The sequence below is a fragment of the Lithobates pipiens genome, unplaced genomic scaffold (genome assembly GCF_037356315.1).
Source record: "Lithobates pipiens isolate NorthernLeopardFrog02 unplaced genomic scaffold, aLitPip1_a1.2 Scaffold_16, whole genome shotgun sequence".
NCBI lineage: Eukaryota > Metazoa > Chordata > Amphibia > Anura > Ranidae > Lithobates > Lithobates pipiens.
In genome coordinates this window covers 96,567,288-96,584,933 of record NW_027507748.1, presented here as the reverse complement: position 1 = coordinate 96,584,933, position 17,646 = coordinate 96,567,288, and the positions used below count along the sequence as shown (strand labels likewise).

The window sequence follows — 17,646 nt, the reverse complement described above, 5'->3', positions numbered from 1 at the left end:
CTCTGCTCACTGTCACACATAACCCCTTCTCCTCCTGCCCCCGTGCCTGGGATAGACAGAATGCATCTCAGAATTAGACCGGTGTTCTGTCTATCACAGGCGCGGGGTCAGGAGGAGGCGGGGCTGTGTGTGACGGTGAGCAGAGCAGAGGCAATTGTAATGTAAGCTGTTAGAGTGGGCTATCCACGCTCTGTGATCCTGCGGCTTTCCTTTTCCTCCATGCTCTCTTACCCCAGGTCGATTGCTGGGAGAACGGCTCCCGACCAATCCAGTCCGATGGCGGTGCTTGCCCCCCTGCTCCCAGGCAGCCTAGCTCCTCGCCAGTCCTCATTTTCCACTCGCAAAATGTGAGTAGGCGAGTGGAAAATTTGACGGCCGCCCTATGAATCAAACCTGGAAGAATTCTAATTTCTTCCTTCTTCTAGAACGTCTCTATAGTTGAATCTTTGGAGTACAACATACTTCATGGAGTGTCAGATTCTATATCCCCCGATGCATGCTAGGGTTCCACATGCCAGACCTTTTTCACAAATGTCCTGTGTAACCATAGTGCACAGTGCGGGTAATACGCCTGGAAGTGAATTATGATTCTTCAGTCAGGTTAACTCTTTAAGAGAGTGAAGATCACTGGGACAAGTATATAATACCTCTTCTTTTACAGGGACAGAGTTGCAATAGTTTTTTAATTCAATTAACAGTTAATAGCTCCAGGCATTTGATATTTGAAATACAGCATTCCCACATTATTTGAAAACTGTTGGAAAGGGAAAGTGTTTTTGCAACATCCACTCAAATGAATTGTAGTACCCTCTAGTGGTAGTACAGGTAAATTCTAGTCTGGCTTAGGGCTGAACCTGATCCATGGAATCTGGATCAGGGTTATTAGAGTTTAGGTCTGGATGACTCATCCTGGCAGCTCTCTGGTGCCTCCCCCTGGTTTTAAAATGTTGGAGAATATTCTAGAAATTAGTGGGCAGAAGCTAGGAGAGCTGTCATGCATATTTAGGAGCCCTTAGCCAATCCCCAGAAAGTGGGCCTGGCAGGGTACTAAGTGAGTCCTAAAGAGATATGAGTCATGCCACCAGGGGAGTCGAGTGTAAGATGGAGAAGCAATGCTCAGGGAGTCTGTCGGTGGCCCTTGACGGACCCCTGCTGGGAGGGATTTTTCCTCTGGCCGGAGCTTGGGTGGCTGGCCTGGAAAGATCCTACAACAGGAGGCAGTTGGAGGGAACATTTCCAGAGAGACAGAGGGACCAAAGAGAGACAAACTGAGCAGATCAGCACAGTGCAGAGACAGACAAGGGGGGAGACTGCCAGCTGTAGTAGGTTTCTCTTGAAAACAAGTGTGCTTAAGTCTTCATCCAACCTTGCCCTAGGAGATCTCCAGTGTGTTCGTCCGGTGGACTGGGAAGAAGAAGCAGCCAGGTGGGCTAATAGTAGAGCTGGGACCAGAAGGAGTTGCAGGATGCAGTTCACTTCACATGTGCTACGTTTCTAAGGGACAGAGTTCCTACCCCGTAGGGGGCTTTTGCTAAGCTAACAAAAGTTTGGCTCTTAAAAGCATAAACCAAGCGGAGCTGAACAGAGGATCAAGAATTCTGCATGAGGAAGAAGGGAAGAACTTGTCCCTAGTTCTGTTGTTTTCTGTCAGGTTGGGCATCCCATAATCCCCATCCAAGTTATTATCCCCTAATAAAAACAACAAAAAACAAGCTCAAATACCGTTTTCTGTGTCTGGATGCAAGTTGAAGATGCTATGTGCCTGGCTGTGCAGCAGTGGGGAACCCTGACATTTTCAACTCCCATGGGGATAGTGCTACATAATATAAATATCAACAAAAATCTTTGGGTAGCTTCAACTCACCTCGATTTGCCTGGCTAAATTGTCCATTTTCAGTAAGTTTATTTTGGAACTACTTCCCCAAGCACCACCTAGAAATCAAATTTGGAAATTATATAAGGATAGTCTATTTAATACTGATTGCAAAAGAAGGTCAGCACAAAACCAAAAAATCTGATTCACAGCCTGTGTCAAGCTTATTTAGCTGAATATTCAAAAAACATTATTAAATCACTTAAACAACAGAAAAAACTCTAATGCCGCGTACACACGATTGGAATTCTTGTCGGAAAAAGCTCTGATGGTTTTATTGCGCAAACTGTTTTGCCTAAACACCAAATTTCGACGGTCAATAACACCGCGACATACAACACGTTCGATGACACTATAAAAGGGAAGTTTAGAGGTTTTCCGTCGGAAAAATTAAGAACAGGCTCTCAATCTAAAGACCGTCGGAAATGCCGACAGAAAAAGACAGATGGGCATACACAAGGTTGGAAAATCCGTTGAAAAGCTCACATTGGACTGTTTCCATTGGAAATTCTGGCCGTGTGTACGCAGTATAAGGGCCCGTTCATGCCTTTTTGACGCCTTTTTGATCTGTTGCTATGCTGACACAGCACAACAGGCCAAAATATAGGAACATGCAGGTTTTTTTTACAATGCAACACACCACAATGTATGGCAGAGCAGAGCACAATGTATGGCAGATTACTGTGTGCTGCAAGGACCATTTGGTACCACTGAAAGTTAACAGAACCACAACAGACTGCTGAATAGGCATTAATTGGCACCTGTAGTATGAATACATATGTGGGCGCCCTGTAGGCTGCTCTTTTGATACTCAATGAGCATAGGGTGTTTGGTGGGTTTCTTTTCCAGCTACTGTTTTGTTCTCTATGAGAAAGGCGATATGAAACTGTGAGAAGCATAAACTGAATGTTTTTGATAAGTTTGTACGATACTTTTGGATAATTAAAAAGAATAACCACTGCGCTTAGGCTCTACAAAGCAGATAGCATATATTGCTGGTGACAATAAACAAGATATAAAAAGAAAGAATGCAGCGCTTAAAAATCATAAGTGTTTACAGACACCATAACACAAAATAGCAAAATCATATAAGTGAAAGTCCATAAATCCTAGGATACAGCCAGAGTGCATAGCCAAATGATCTGCAAGTGAACTCCACCGATACACAAGCACACCGGAAATTGTAATACTCACTCATCTTGTCACCTTCAACTCTTGTCTTCAAGGCAGCTGCAGACTAGAAAAATGCATCTGATCAAAAGTGGGACAAGGCTAAACAAAGATATCCAACATAGCATAGGGCAAAGCTACCCAATCAAAACACGAACATGTGCAAATGCCAAGAATCACAGAGCATTCCCTATTAAAAACATAGTTCTGCACTGTCACACTGGGGCAGCTGGGACTGGCCACAGCCTAGCAGTACGGTTGCCACCTTTTCTTTAAGTCAAACCCGAACCCTTTAGCGGCAGACAGCTATTTTTTTTTCTTTTTTGTAGTATAACCTATACATGTATTTTGCTATTAAATAACATTTCTAAACATATGAAGTTAATAACAAGTCCCCCTTTACATCAGTGTCCACAGAGTTCCCCTTTTACATCTGAACTCACAGAGTTCCCTTTCACTGTAAGGGGGGACTCTGCAGACTCTAATGTAAGGGGTGTAGCAGAGCGTCCCAGAGAGAGCCAGGAAAAGTCCTGTTTGGGGTTTATACCTCTCCCAGGCTCCTCTCGTACACATTCAGAAATCTGTGATCCATGATCCAGTTCGGGTCTTGGTCCTCTTCCCCGGGCTAATTTAAGCTCCCCTGAGCAGACAGCCTTTGCTCTCTGCCTGGGACATATACACAAAGTTGGTCTGTGAAGAGAGTAAGGTTGGTAAAAGCTGTTAAGCAGTTTTTGTAGAGACTGACAAGCGTTAGGCTTGTTCAGCCTGGTAGTCAGGGCCTGCAGATTGTATAGTTAGAGCCGTGACACGGTTAGGATTTGTATTTTGCTACTTTGCCCTTTATTTTTGTTTTCTGGAACACTGTACAGCACCTGTATATGGACTTGTATATAACACAAATAAACACAGCACTGTTTGTCACTTCATCTCTGGATTTGGTATCTGTGCCTGAGAAACTGCTCATCCCAGGGAGCTTTGTACCTGCTACCTGTCCCCCAGGTTACATATGGTGGAGGCTGCGACCAGCTGTAGTAAGTTACTACATAAAAGGCCAGGACTGAAGTTTGGCATCCCAAACAAGGGAAGCCATTGCCTGTCAGCAAACCAAATGGTTGGGAAAACGTCAGGTGTTTTCGTTGCCAAGAACTGGGACATGTTGCAGCGAATTGTCCATTGACAGATGAACTGATGCAGTGCGATTTTTCCATTAGGAGACAGTCTATGTTTGCAGCTGTTTCATGCGCTGCAGTGCCAAATATGGGAAAACCAATGTGCCAAATGACTGTTAATGATAAGCCTATTACAGCCTTGCTGGACTCTGGAAGTCTAGTAACTTTGGTTACAGCTGAAATGATTGAACCTGTGAATTGTCATGCTAAAAAAATTGCTGTGACCTGTATTCATGGGGATACCAGGGAGTACCCTATAACCACTGTTCGGTTTAAAACTGGCTTAGGTACGGTGACCCATCAGGTTGGACTTGTCCCCAACTTGGTGCACAGGGCCATCATTGGTAGGGACTTCTCTAAGTTTTGGGAACTGTGGGATCGTCCCAACCCGGTCGCAGTACCTAACTCAGTGGCCGAGCCAGAACTCCTGGCCACTACTGACAAGGTGGATACAGGGGATTCCTCTCAGGGCACCCCGGATTTTCCTGTATCGGTTATGGCAGGAGAACTGGAGGAGTCTGAGGAAGTCCCCACCACCAGTAGAGCTGGACAGCCGTCTGCTGAATCTGAGCCTACGTTGGAGTTTGCTGACCTTAATGTGCACAAAGAAAATTTTGGTACTGAGCAAAGAAAAGACCAGACCCTTGCCCGGGCCTGGGAAAATGTAACAGTGATTAATGAGGTACCTGTCGAACCAGGGGACAGGCCCTGTTTTCCTTATTTCAGCAGTAGTGAGGATTTACTGTATCGTGTATGTAAAATTAATGATGAAGTGGTTGAACAATTGGTGGTCCCTAAGCCATACAGACGGGTGGTGTTGGAACTTGCCCATGGGCACTTGTTAGGAGGCCATTTAGGGGTTTAAAAAACTACTGAAAGGGTGTTGCGTAGGTTTTACTGGTCCGGGGTACAGAAAGATATTGAGAATTATTGTCAATCCTGTCCTGTGTGTCAGATGTCAGCCCCACTACCCCACTTCTGAAGTTCTTTAGTACCATTACCTATTATTGAAGTGCCCTTTGAGAGGATTGCCATGGACCTTGTGGGTCCACTCCCCAAGTCTGCCCGGGGTCATCAGCATATCCTAGTAATCATGGATTATGCTACCCGTTACCCTGAAGCGGTTCCCTTACGCACCGCTTCTGCTAAAAACATCGCCAAGGAGCTGTTTATGGTATTCAGTCGGGTGGGCATCCCTAAAGAAGTCCTTACAGACCAGGGCACCCCATTTATGTCGCGAATAACTAGGGAGCTGTGCAAGTTGTTTAAGGTGACACAGTTGCGAACCTCAGTGTACCATCCTCAAAGGGATGGCTTGGTGGAACGCTTCAATAAGACGTTAAAGAGCATGTTAAAAAAGGTTGTTGACAAGGATGGGAAAAACTGGGACTTCCTGATACCATACTTGATGTTTGCCATCAGGGAGGTTCCCCAGTCCTCTACGGTGTACTCTCCATTTGAGTTGCTTTATGGGAGACACCCTCGGGGACTTTTAGACATAGCCAAAGAAACTTGGGAGGGGGAGCAGACACCCCATAAAAGTGTCATTGAGCACATCACTCAAATGCAGGAGAGGATTGCAGCAATCATGCAGATGGTAAAAGAACACTTACTGCAGGCCCAGACAGCCCAACGGAGAATATACAACTCTGGGTTTTCTCACCTGGTGACAGGGTCCTGGTATTGGTTTCTACTGTTGAGAGCAAGTTCCTGGCTAAGTGGCAGGGTCCCTTTGAAGTAATTGAAAGAGTTGGGGAAGTCAACTACAAGGTGTATCAACCAGGAAAAAGGAAGCCTGAGCATGTTTACCATGTAAACCTGTTAAAGCCCTGGAAGGATAGACTGGCATTAACTGCGAGATCCCTCCCGGTAACGCCTAAGAGTACTGAGTCCCCTCTGATCCCTGAGGTCACAATTCCTGATACCTTGTCATGTTCCCAAAAACAGGAAGCTAGAGAGTTCCTGATAAGGAATAGAGAGAAATTTTCAGAGTTACCTGGCATGACTTCAGCAGTTCAGCATGATATTGTTACTGAACCTGGGGTACGTGTCAAGCTCAAACCATACAAAATTCCTGAAGCGAGGAGAAAAGACATCAGCAATGAAGTTAAAAGAATGTTGGAGCTGGATGTTATTGAGGAATCCAATAGTGACTGGTCTAGCCCCATCGTGTTAGTCCCAAAACCGGATGGCACTTGGAAGTTCTGTAATGACTTCAGGAAGCTTAATGCAGTGACAAAGTTTGACACATACCCAATGCCCAGAGTAGACAGACTTATAGACCAACTTGGCAAAACTCGCTATATTACCACTTTGGACTTGACAAAAGGGTATTGGCAAATACCCCTGACTGATAGCGCCAAGGAGAAGACTGTATTTGTGACCCCAGAGGGTTCATTTCAATATAAAAAAATGCCTTTTGGGTTGCAAAATGCTCCCGTGACATTTCAGAGGGCCATGGACAGGACCCTAAGACCCCACCGACGATATGCAGTAGCCTATTTAGATGACATAGTAGTATATAGCGCTGACTGGGAGTCTCACTTGCCTCATGTCCAGGCTGTCCTTGATTCCCTCTTCAAAGACGGTTTTAGGGCAAATCCAAAAAATGTGCCATTGGTCTAGAGGAAGCCAAGTATTTGGGCTACACTATTGGCCGTGGTGTCTTAAAACCTCAAGTGAGTAAAATAGAAGCCATCCAGGAGTGGCCACGTCCTGCAAACAAGAAGCAGGTCAGAGCCTTTCTTGGCATTGCAGGGTATTATAGAAGATTTATTCCAAATTTTGCAACTATAGCTGCCCCTCTGACAGACCTGACGAAAGGTAAAGACTCTGTAATGGTGAAGTGGTCCTCAGTAGCAGAGGAGTCTTTCCAAGTCCTGAAGAAGGCTCTTTGTGCACAGCCAGTGCTGTACTCCCCCGATTTCTCCAAAGATTTTTTGGTTCAGACGGATGCGTCTGATGTTGGCATCGGGGCAGTACTATCGCGGGTACACAATGGGGAAGAACACCCTATGGTGTACCTAAGCAGAAAGCTCAATGACCATGAGAGAAAGTATGCAGTCATTGAAAAGGAGTGTTTAGCCATAAAGTGGGCTGTGGATGTGCTCAGGTACTATTTGTTAGGGTGCCAGTTTGAGTTAGTAACTGACCATGCTCCCCTGAAATGGATGGTCCAAAAGAAGGAGACTAATAGACGGGTGAACCGGTGGTTTTTGGCTCTACAGGATTACTCCTTCTCCAGATGTTGAGATGGGGAATGTAGATGTCCTGTCCCGTGTTCACTCTGGTTGGGCCACAGGTGTTCCAACCCTGGGGTTGAAACAAGGGGGGGGGGGATATGTAGCAGAGCGTCCCAGAGAGAGCCAGGAAAAGTCCTGTTCGGGGTTTATACCTCTCCCAGGCTCCTCTCGTACACATTCAGAAATCTGTGATCCATGATCCAGTTTGTGTCTTGGTCCTCTTCTCTTGGGCCATATTAAAAGGAAAAAAACAAAAAAAAAACATACAGAATATATAACCCCTAGGAACAGAGACTCCCATACAACCTCATCCACAACATAACCTTAATCTCATATACAGCACCCAGTAATCGTAACCTTCCAGGCCAGGCATGTACTGGCCATCGGGTCTACAGGGAGTTTCCCGGTGGGCCGATGGCTCAGTGGGCCACTCTGATGTAAGGGGGCTGCTGATGGGACACTCTGATGTAAGGGGGCTGCTAATGGGACACTCTGATGTAAGGGGGCTGCTAATGGGACACTCTGATGTAAGGGGGCTGCTAATGGGACACTCTGATGTAAGGGGGCTGCTAATGGGACACTCTGATGTAAGGGGGCTGCTAATGGGACACTCTGATGTAAGGGGGCTGCTAATGGGACACTCTGATGTAAGGGGGCTGCTAATGGGACACTCTGATGTAAGGGGGTGCTAATGGGACACTCTGATGTAAGGGGGTGCTAATGGGACACTCTGATGTAAGGGGGCTGCTAATGGGACACTCTGATGTAAGGGGGTGCTGATGGGACACTCTGATGTAAGGGGGTGCTGATGGGACACTCTGATGTAAGGGGGTGCTGATGGGACACTCTGATGTAAGGGGGTGCTGATGGGACACTCTGATGTAAGGGGGTGCTGATGGGACACTCTGATGTAAGGGAGTGCTGATGGGACACTCTGATGTAAGGGAGTGCTGATGGGACACTCAAAATGTAAGTGGGCCGGTCTGGATGAAGTCCAGGGCCAAATTTCTGTCCCAGTCCAGCCCTGTTCCAGGCGGTTATGGCAGCACTTTCCTCATGCAGTAACTTTGGTCATTGTTGCCCACTAGTGGAGAGAAGTGTGATAGCCTAAAGGTGCTTGAAGGGAACGGTAGCTGGAGTGTGAAAAGGGAGACCAATATACCTCTTTAAATGCTGTATGCTGCTGATGTTGGCATCTCACTGTCTGGGGAATGCATATTACTGGAGGTGTGGTTACATTTGTATTCAGTTGGGTACATCTGTTTGGCACATCTGATTAATTCAGTGGAAAAATATGAAATACACGCTTTAATGAACTATTTGAATTGTTTTTTTTATGTATTCATGTATCTACATATAGTGATGCAAAAATGAATTGGTGGAACTTTTTATTAAATTTAGACTTACTTGTACATATACAGTATAGTGCATTCATAAGGTATTCAGACCCCCTTCATTTTTATCAATTTTGTTATGTTGGAGTCTGACACTACAGTTGTTTAACTAATTATTTTTCTCATTAAGGTATACTAAGTACTCATAATGAAAAAATGAAAACAGAATTTTAGATCCTTTGTAAATGTATGAAAAAGAAAAAAATATGAAATATCACATTGGCATAAGTATTCCGGCCCCTTTGCAACAACACTTCTCTTGGTCGTTGCTGAGATGTTTCTACATCCTGATAGGAGTCCACTTGTGGTAAATTACTTAAAATAATTGGGTATGATTTGGAAAGACACACACCCCTCTATAAAAGACCTCACAGCTGACAATGCATACTGTTTCAGAGAAAAAGCCATGAAGTCAAAAGAAGACCTTGCAGAGCGCTGAGACAGGATTATTGCAAGCCACAGATCTGGAGAAAGCTACAAAAAATGTATGCTGCACTGAACGTTTCCAAGAGCACAGTGTCCTCCATAATTCTCAAATGTAAGAAGTTTGGAACCAATCACATTCCACGACTCTTCCAAAAGCTAGTCGCCTGGGCAAACTGAGCAATAGGGGGAAAAGGGCCTTAGTAAGAGAGACAACCAAGAACACGATGGTCCCTCTGACTGAGCTCTAGAGATCCTGTGTAGAGATTGCACAAAGTTCCAGAAGGACAACCATTACTGTAGCCCTCGACTGATCTGGGCTTTATGGCTAGACAGGACCCTATCCTCAGTGCAAAACACATGAAATTACAATTGGAGTTTGCAAAAAAAGCACCCAAAAGATTCTCAGTCTGTGAGTAACAAGGTTCAAGATCAAACTGTTTGGCCTCAATTCTAAATGTTATATCTGGAGGTAACCTGGCATTGTTCATCACCTGCCCAATACCATCCCAGCAGTGAAGCATGGTGGTGGTAGCATCATGTTGTGGGATGTTTTTCAGCAGCAGGGACTGTGAGACTGGTCAGAGTTTAGAGAAAGGTGAATGGAGCAAAGCACCGAGATATCCATAATGAAAGCCTGTTCCACGCTGCTCAGGACCACAGACTGGGTAAAAGGTTCACCTTGCAAAATGATAATGATCCTTAGTACACTGCCAAGACAATTCAGGAGTGGCTTAGGGACAACTCTGTGAATGTCCTAGAGTGGCTTAGCCAGGGACCTGATTTGAACCCTATTGAACATCTCTTGAGAGACCTGAATATGGCTGTCCACCGATGATTCCCATCCAACCTGACGGAGCTTGAGAGGATAATGGCAGAAAATCCCCAATCCAGGTGAGCAAAGTTTGTCATGTCATACCCAAAAAGACTCAAGGCTGTATTTGCTGCCAAAGGTACTTCAACAAAGTACTGAGTAAAGGGTCTGAATACTTAAGTACATGTGATATTTGAGTTTTTTCTTTTTAACACATTCACAGACATTTCTAAAATTCTGTTTTCACTTTGTCTTTATGGGGTACTAAGTGTAGATGAGAAATGACTGTAAGGAGCTGGGAATAGACTTGTCGCAGGGACACTACATGTCCTGGCCCTGCAGCGCTAGTGGAGTGCTTCCTTAACGTCAGCTGAACTAGCAGGGTTCACATAATGAATGTAGAATATTCAAGTAGCATTGGATTGGATTATCAATAATAACTATTGTTTGTATTGCTATTACAATGCTGATGTTTTAATAAAAGTGTACACTGGGATTACAGATGTAGCAATGTGCCGGGCCTCTTTAGGCCTAATGGCGACCTCCAGAGTTAGGGAGAGCTGACATCCTTCAATGAAGAGTGGGTTACAAGGCATGGTAGGTGTAATGCAAGATGAACAGGTGGGCACCAGACACTTTTTGAATGCAAAGAGATTTATTGTCTCTTAAATAGAACTGTGGGACAGAGGATTAGGGCCAGGACACCCTTAGGTAGATGCATTTCAATTATGTTTCAATTATTTATAATAGGAACAAATACACAGAAAGCTATACAGGTCAAGGTCTTCAGCCGGACACCACTTCTGTATAGGTAGGACCGCTGTCTCCTATGGCAACAATCTTGTAGCTGTTACTAACAGCAATTGAATTCAACTTTTTGCAACATGAACAGTCCTCACTATGGGCCTTCACTCAACAAGCTCCCAGTTTCTCACTAGACTTCAGATCCACTAGCCACTGGATCCCCTGAGCTCTTCCAATTTAACACTCAGTATCTTCTTCAGGCATCACTCCCGCTGTCCAGCTGGGTCCCTGGCTTGGCACTCACAGATACTCCTCAAGCTTCACCCCTGCTGACATGTTAGGTCCCTGGCTTGGCACTTACTGATGCTCCAAAAGCGTCACCTCTGCTGTCCCGGTGGGTCCCTGGCTTGGCACTTGCTGAAGTTTTCCAACTTCTGCACCGTCCCCGGCTGGGGAGAAGTCTGCTCTGGTACTGGCCTCAGCTTACTCACTGTAGTCTCCGGTATGGACCCTTAGTGGCGACAGCTTCCCCTCTACCTCCGACCAAAACTGGTTCCCCGATCAGTGGAACCGTTACTTCTAGCAGGACTACAAGCCTGCAATCCCAACCCTATGCTGCTTTTCCTGCTTCTGGATAGGCCCTCAGGCAGCCTAGCAGCTGGATGTCCCAGGGATAGATCTTAGGTTTCTGGCCTAGCAGCCCAGGGCACTACAACACACGACCACCCAGACAGCCATCCAGGTGGCAAAGAACAGCGATCACCTGACTCCACCCAAATAAATAGGTTCTCCCTGCAGGCCAAGGGACCCAAGAAAATCCCTGCCCATTAGCTGAGACACCCCATTCATTCCTAATCTGTCCTTGCAATGCCCTTGTCGTATCTAATGCCACCAGCTACAATACCACCTAGTGACAGAAGAGAGAAGGGCAACAATTCCAGAATTAGGGGGAAATCAATTGACTGCCTAACAACTGGCCAAGGCAACTATTGCCCGGCAACTAAATTTGATAGAAACCCTGCCTAAACATCAGAGTGCTACATATCTGACGACCAGAGCATCTTGTATATTATATTGCATGTTTTCTTTTTTGTACTGCATACACCTCAAAAAAAATGCCAAAACAAAAAAAAGGATTAGCTTTGGCTATAGTAGGGGGTTGGTCTGTATACTGTTGAAGAAACCAAACAGGAAGTGCATAGCTACTAACAGTTCCCCATTTAGAAGGATTCTTCCTCTTTTGCGACAATTTTTTGTCTGATGTTGCGTATATAAAATCATACTAACGTCAAGGTACTATGTACCTACGACACGTTATACTACAGTAAATACAGTAAAGGCCCCTTTTTCCCTATACCTTTTAGTGTTTGTACTCTACCCCAATGTACTATACATAATTTTCTTCTGGACAGTTATTGCTTTATTTTGTAGCAAATTTGAATACAAATTTGAAAAAAAAATAGGTAAATATTTAAAAAAAATAAATGTTCCCGTTTTCCAATGCAGCATTTACATAATTAGTGCATCCCCACATACTGACCCTCCAAAAAACAAAGTCTGCTGATTAAAATAGTGCAAATTTTATGTAACATAGAATAGTGAAGCTCAAACTGAAAATATGCCTTAAAGCGGAGTTCCACCCACTTTTTTAGGTTTTTCTTATTCAATCTATTAATGCCAATAATTTACTCATTGATCTTTTTATTTTATTTTTTTGTCAGCTTACCTTGTTTCTAAGCTGATCAATTTCACTTCCTCCTTCTCCCATCCGCGGCTAATAACGTAATTTCCCGGCGGCGCACTGTCTCCTGGGAGCTAGGTGTCATAATTCCCAGGAGTCAGTGTGTATCGCCGCCGCTCAGCGACACGATGATGAAAATTACGCCATACAAGGCGTTACAAAACACCATTTTAAATGTGGGCAACCAGTGCATAGCATCTTCATTGCCATCACAATCGTTGCCAAAACAACACATGTTTTGCTCTACACATGTTTATTTCCTTTGTGTGTATTGGAACAAAACAAAAAAAGGGAGGAAAAAAAGCAAGTTGGACATAATGTCACACAAAACTCCAAAAATGGGCTGGTCAAAATTCTTGGCACCCTTAACTTAATATTTGGTTGTACACCCTTTGGAAAAAATAACTGAAATCAGTCGCTTCTTATAACCATCAATAAGCTTCTTACGCCTCTCACCCGGTATTTTGGACCACTCTTCCTTTGCAAACTGCTCCAGGTCTCTCTTTCTGGAAGGGCGCCTTTTCTCAACAGCAATTTTAAGATCTCTCCACAGGTGTTCAATGAGATTTAGATCCGGACTCATTGCTGTCCACTTTAGAACTCTCCGGTGCTTTGTTGCCATCCATTTCTGGGTTCTATTTGATGTATGTTTGGGGTCATTGTCTTGCTGGAAGACCCAAGATCTCGGACGCAAACCCAGCTTTCTGACACTGGACTCTACAGTGTGACCCAAAATCCTTTGGTAAACCTCATATTTCATGATGCTTTGCACACATTCAAGGTACCCAGTGCCAGAGGCAGCAAAACAATCCCAAAACATTGAACCTCCACCATATTTCACTGTAGGAACTGTGTTCTTTTCTTTGTAGGCATCATTCGATTTTCGGTAAACAGTAGAATGATATGCTTTACCAAAAAGCTCTATCTTGGTCTCATCTGTCCACAAGACGTTTTCCTAGAAGGATTTTGGCTTACTCAAGTACATTTTGGCAAACTGTAGTCTTGCTTTTTTATTTCTCTGTGTCAGCAGTGGGGTCCTCCTGGGTCTCCTGCCATAGCGTTTCATTTCATTTAAATGCGACGAATAGTTTGCACTGACACTGATGCTCCCTGAGCCTGCAGGACAGCTTGAATTTCTTTGGAACTTGTTTGGGGCTGCTCATCCACCATCCGGACTATCCTTTGTTGCAACCTTTCATCAATTCTTCTCTTCTGTCCATGCCCAGAGAGATTAGCTACAGTGCCATTTGTTGCAAACTTCTTGATATTGTTGCGCACTGTGGACAAATGCAAATCTAGATCTCTGGAGATGGACTTGTAACCTTGAGATTGTTGATATTTTTCCACAATTTTGGTTTTCAAGTCCTCAGACAGTTCTCTTTTCCTCTTTCTGTTGACCATGCTTAGTGTGGCACCCACAGACACACAATGCAAAGACTGAGAGTGAACTTCTCTCCTGTTTATCTGCTTTCATGTGTGATTTTTATATTGCCCAAACCTGTTACTTGCCCCTGGTGAGTTTAACCACTTTCAGACCGGACCAATTTGCTGGTCAAAGACCAGACCACTTTTTGCGATTCGGCACTGCGCCGCTTTAACTGACAGTTGCGCGGCCGTGTGACGTGGCTCCCAAACAAAATTGACGTCCTTTTTTTCCCACAAATAGAGCTTTCTTTTGGTGGTATTTGATCACCCCTGCGGTTTTTATTTTTTGCGCTATAAACAAAAATAGAGCGACAATTTTGAAAAAAACGCATTATTTTTTACTTTTTGTTACAATAAATATCCCCCAAAAATATATAAAAAAAACTTTTTTTTCCCTCAGTTTAGGCCGATACGTATTCTTCTACATATTTTTGGTAAAAAAAATCGCAATAAGCGATTATTGATTGGTTTGCGCAAAAGTTATAGCGTTTACAAAATAGGGATAGTTTTATAGCATTTTTATTAATAATTTTTTATTTTTATTTTTTTACTAGTAATGGCGGCGATCAGCGATTTTTATTGTGACTGCGACATTGTGGGGGACCCATCGGACATTTTTGACACATTTTTGGGACCATTGTCATTTATACAGTAATCATTGCTATATAAATGCAGTGATTGTAAATGACACTGGCAGTGAAGGGGTTAACCAGTGGGTGGCAGTATAGGGGTTAAGTGTTCCTAGGGGTGTGTTACTAACTGTGGGGGGGTTGGGCTTTCATTTAGTGAACACTGATCTCTGCTCCAATCACATGGAGCAGAGATCAGTGTCACTAGTTGTTAGGCAGAATGGAGAAATGCTGTTTACTCGGCATTTCCTCCATTCGGCCGCTCCGTGAGACGATCGCGGGGATGCCCGCGGCGATCGAGTCCGCGGGTCCCACGACCGGACTCACGGGGGTCCCGACCAGCGCGGGAGCGCACCGCCGGCGGCGCGCTCCCGATGGCAGGGCGGCATTGAATAATGTACGTACCTGTACGCCAATATGCCTGCCAAGGCCATTCTGTCGACGTACATCGTCGTGCGCTGGTCGGGAAGTGGTTAAAGAAGCATCACATGCTTGAAACAATCTTATTTATCCACAAGTTTGAAAGGGTGCCAATAATTTTGACCAGCCCATTTTTGGAGTTTTGTGTGACATTATGTACAATTTTATTTTTTTCCGCCCTTTTTTTGTTTTGTTCCAATACACATAAAGGGAATAAACATGTGCACAGAAATACTTGATTTTCGGGAACAAATTTCTGGGGTGCCAACAATTTCGGCCATGACTTTAATATATATATATATATATATATATATATATATATATATATATATATATAGTTGGAACTCTGCTTTAAACTTTAGGAGACTAGTAGATACTTCCTCTTTAGATATTAAATTGTGAAGCACGCGGGTGCTTAAAGCGGGGTTCCACCCTAAAGTGGAACCTCCGCTAATCGGAACCCTCCCCCCCTCCGGTGTCAAAATTGGCACCTTACAGGGGGGAGGGGGGTGGAGATACCTGTCAAAGACAGGTATTTACACCCACTTCTGGGCATAGACTCCCGTGGGAGTCTATGTCATTTCCTGTCCTGCCGCGCTGTCTGCTGGGACACACACGGGTCCCAGTGACAGCGCGGAGAATTCCTATTGCGCTGCGCGACTCGCGCATGCGCAGTAGGGAACCGGGAAGTGAAGCCGATTTGCTTCACTTCCTGATTCCCTCACCTAGAATGGTGACGGCAGCAGCCGAGAGCCGAGCGATCGATCGGACTCGGCTGCCGGCATCGCTGGAACCCGGGACAGGTGAGTGTCCATTTATTAAAAGTCAGCAGCTGTAGTATTTATAGCTGCTGGCTTTTAATATTTATTTTTTTAGGTGGAATCCCTCTTTAAAAAAAAGTTTGGCATAAATGGTAGTTTATCATTAAGATAAGATCAATGTGGATTGGGGAGGGAAAAAATTAGCATAGCAATGACAATGAATATTCTTTCATAAGCATTTGAGGCTTGCGCAGTAAATGCACACGTTATCTAGATCATCCAGCAGCATTGCTGGGACTTGAGGATTAGAATTGAAAACGGGTCAGGATGCCTTTTTTGCTTCAGTAAAAAATTATTTTTTGCTGAAGCTATAAGTTATGCTCTAACAAGGGTTAATACCCTTGTAATATGTATATATATAAATATATATATACAGTATATTTATTTTTTTCATTTTCTTTATGGGGGGCCTGAGCAGTGGTGTACAGAACACCATATGCAGCTCTGTAGTAACAGATCCGTTCTAATAGTTATCTACTGCTGGATCCAATTAGCTAGCAGTAGATCACTGTACCCATGATCATGGGCGTCCGCAGGTATGGGCAAGGGGGGTCAAGTGCCCACCCTTGGAATCAGGTATTGGATCTTAAATTTAGCACAGTTGCGTCGCTATTGGGGTGTGGGCAGCCCGCACGTGGGTGCCACCCGCCAGTGGGGTGAAACCATCAAGGTGCTGTCAAACCCCTCCATCAGTGTAGTGTGACTTCGGGCTCTTTTCCCTGCTCAGTCCAGCAGAGAACTCGGCAGAGCTGTGACAGGAGAAAAGCGAGCTGCAGGCCATCAGAGGTTTCCCCAGCTCGCCCCCCCCCCCCCTTTCTCCTGTCAGGAAGAAGAGACGGTGGCTCTCACCAAGTTCCCCACACAGATTCCTGCCCGCTCTGTTACCCCCCATTGGCCATAACTGAGGGCCACTCAAAGGAGACTAGGAGAGGAGAGCATAATGGGACATGTAGTCAGCAGCCCCATATTCCACAGGGAGGAGGCTACAGCTCGATCAAGAGAGATTGAGAGACTGCAGCCTGGAAAAAAGCTGAGTGAGAGAGTGCTACAGGGCAAAGAATGAGGAGTGTACTGGGCGGAAGCCAGAGAGAGGGAGAGCCATACTGCCCAGCGCCACCAGAGAGAGCCACGCTGCCCAGACCCACCAGAGAGAGAGAGAGCCACGCTGCCCTGCCCCACCTGAGAGAAAAAGAGCAAGCCACTACCAGGGTACAGACATGATACACTACTGACCAGAGTCACCCCTGGGGAACCCAGAGTGAGCAATCATCCAGTCGGAGGGATCACTGCTGTGATCTGGTAAGAGGGCCTGTTGGCCATTATCTATTACTTATCCTACGGACTGTACTATATCTGCAGTCTCTGACCTTGATAATGTGATAATGACATTGTCGAAAAGGGGCAGTGCACAGATGACACTAAAATGATGCCCCCCCCCTGAAAAAAGTTCTGTGGACACCCATGCCCGTGATCAATTGCTGCAAAGAGAAGCAGGAAAGAGCTGCAACATTCTATTTCAGCCTCCATACTCAAAGGAAGTGCCATGACCTCACATGTGGGCTATGTACATACAGTGAGGGGGTATTGTGATTACAGTGATCTACTACAAATGCTGTGTAGAACTATAAGAAAAGTCTAGGAAATTACCCTTCAGCTCCTGGATTTAATGCTGGAAGTCACTGACAGCTGGCAGTTCCAGCTTAATCCCTCACCTCAGGAACCACTGATTCCTGGTGCCGTTTAAAACAGTGATGGGAAGAATAGCCACTGTCCTATTACCG

The 17,646-nt window shown here is 44.9% G+C and overlaps 1 protein-coding gene across 1 annotated transcript in view; it reads right to left on the bottom strand.

The window, feature by feature from the left end:
• LOC143981909 (uncharacterized protein C3orf38-like) overlaps window positions 1–17,646 on the bottom strand; it is a 52,459-nt gene that overhangs the window by 21,136 nt on the left and 13,677 nt on the right. Inside the window, exons 4-5 of the mRNA XM_077480123.1 lie at window positions 3,068–3,110; window positions 1,865–1,932 (exon numbers count right to left, since the gene is read on the bottom strand). Of these exons, the coding sequence (XP_077336249.1) occupies window positions 1,865–1,932; window positions 3,068–3,110 (111 nt within the window). The remainder of the gene's footprint in view (window positions 1–1,864; window positions 1,933–3,067; window positions 3,111–17,646) is intronic.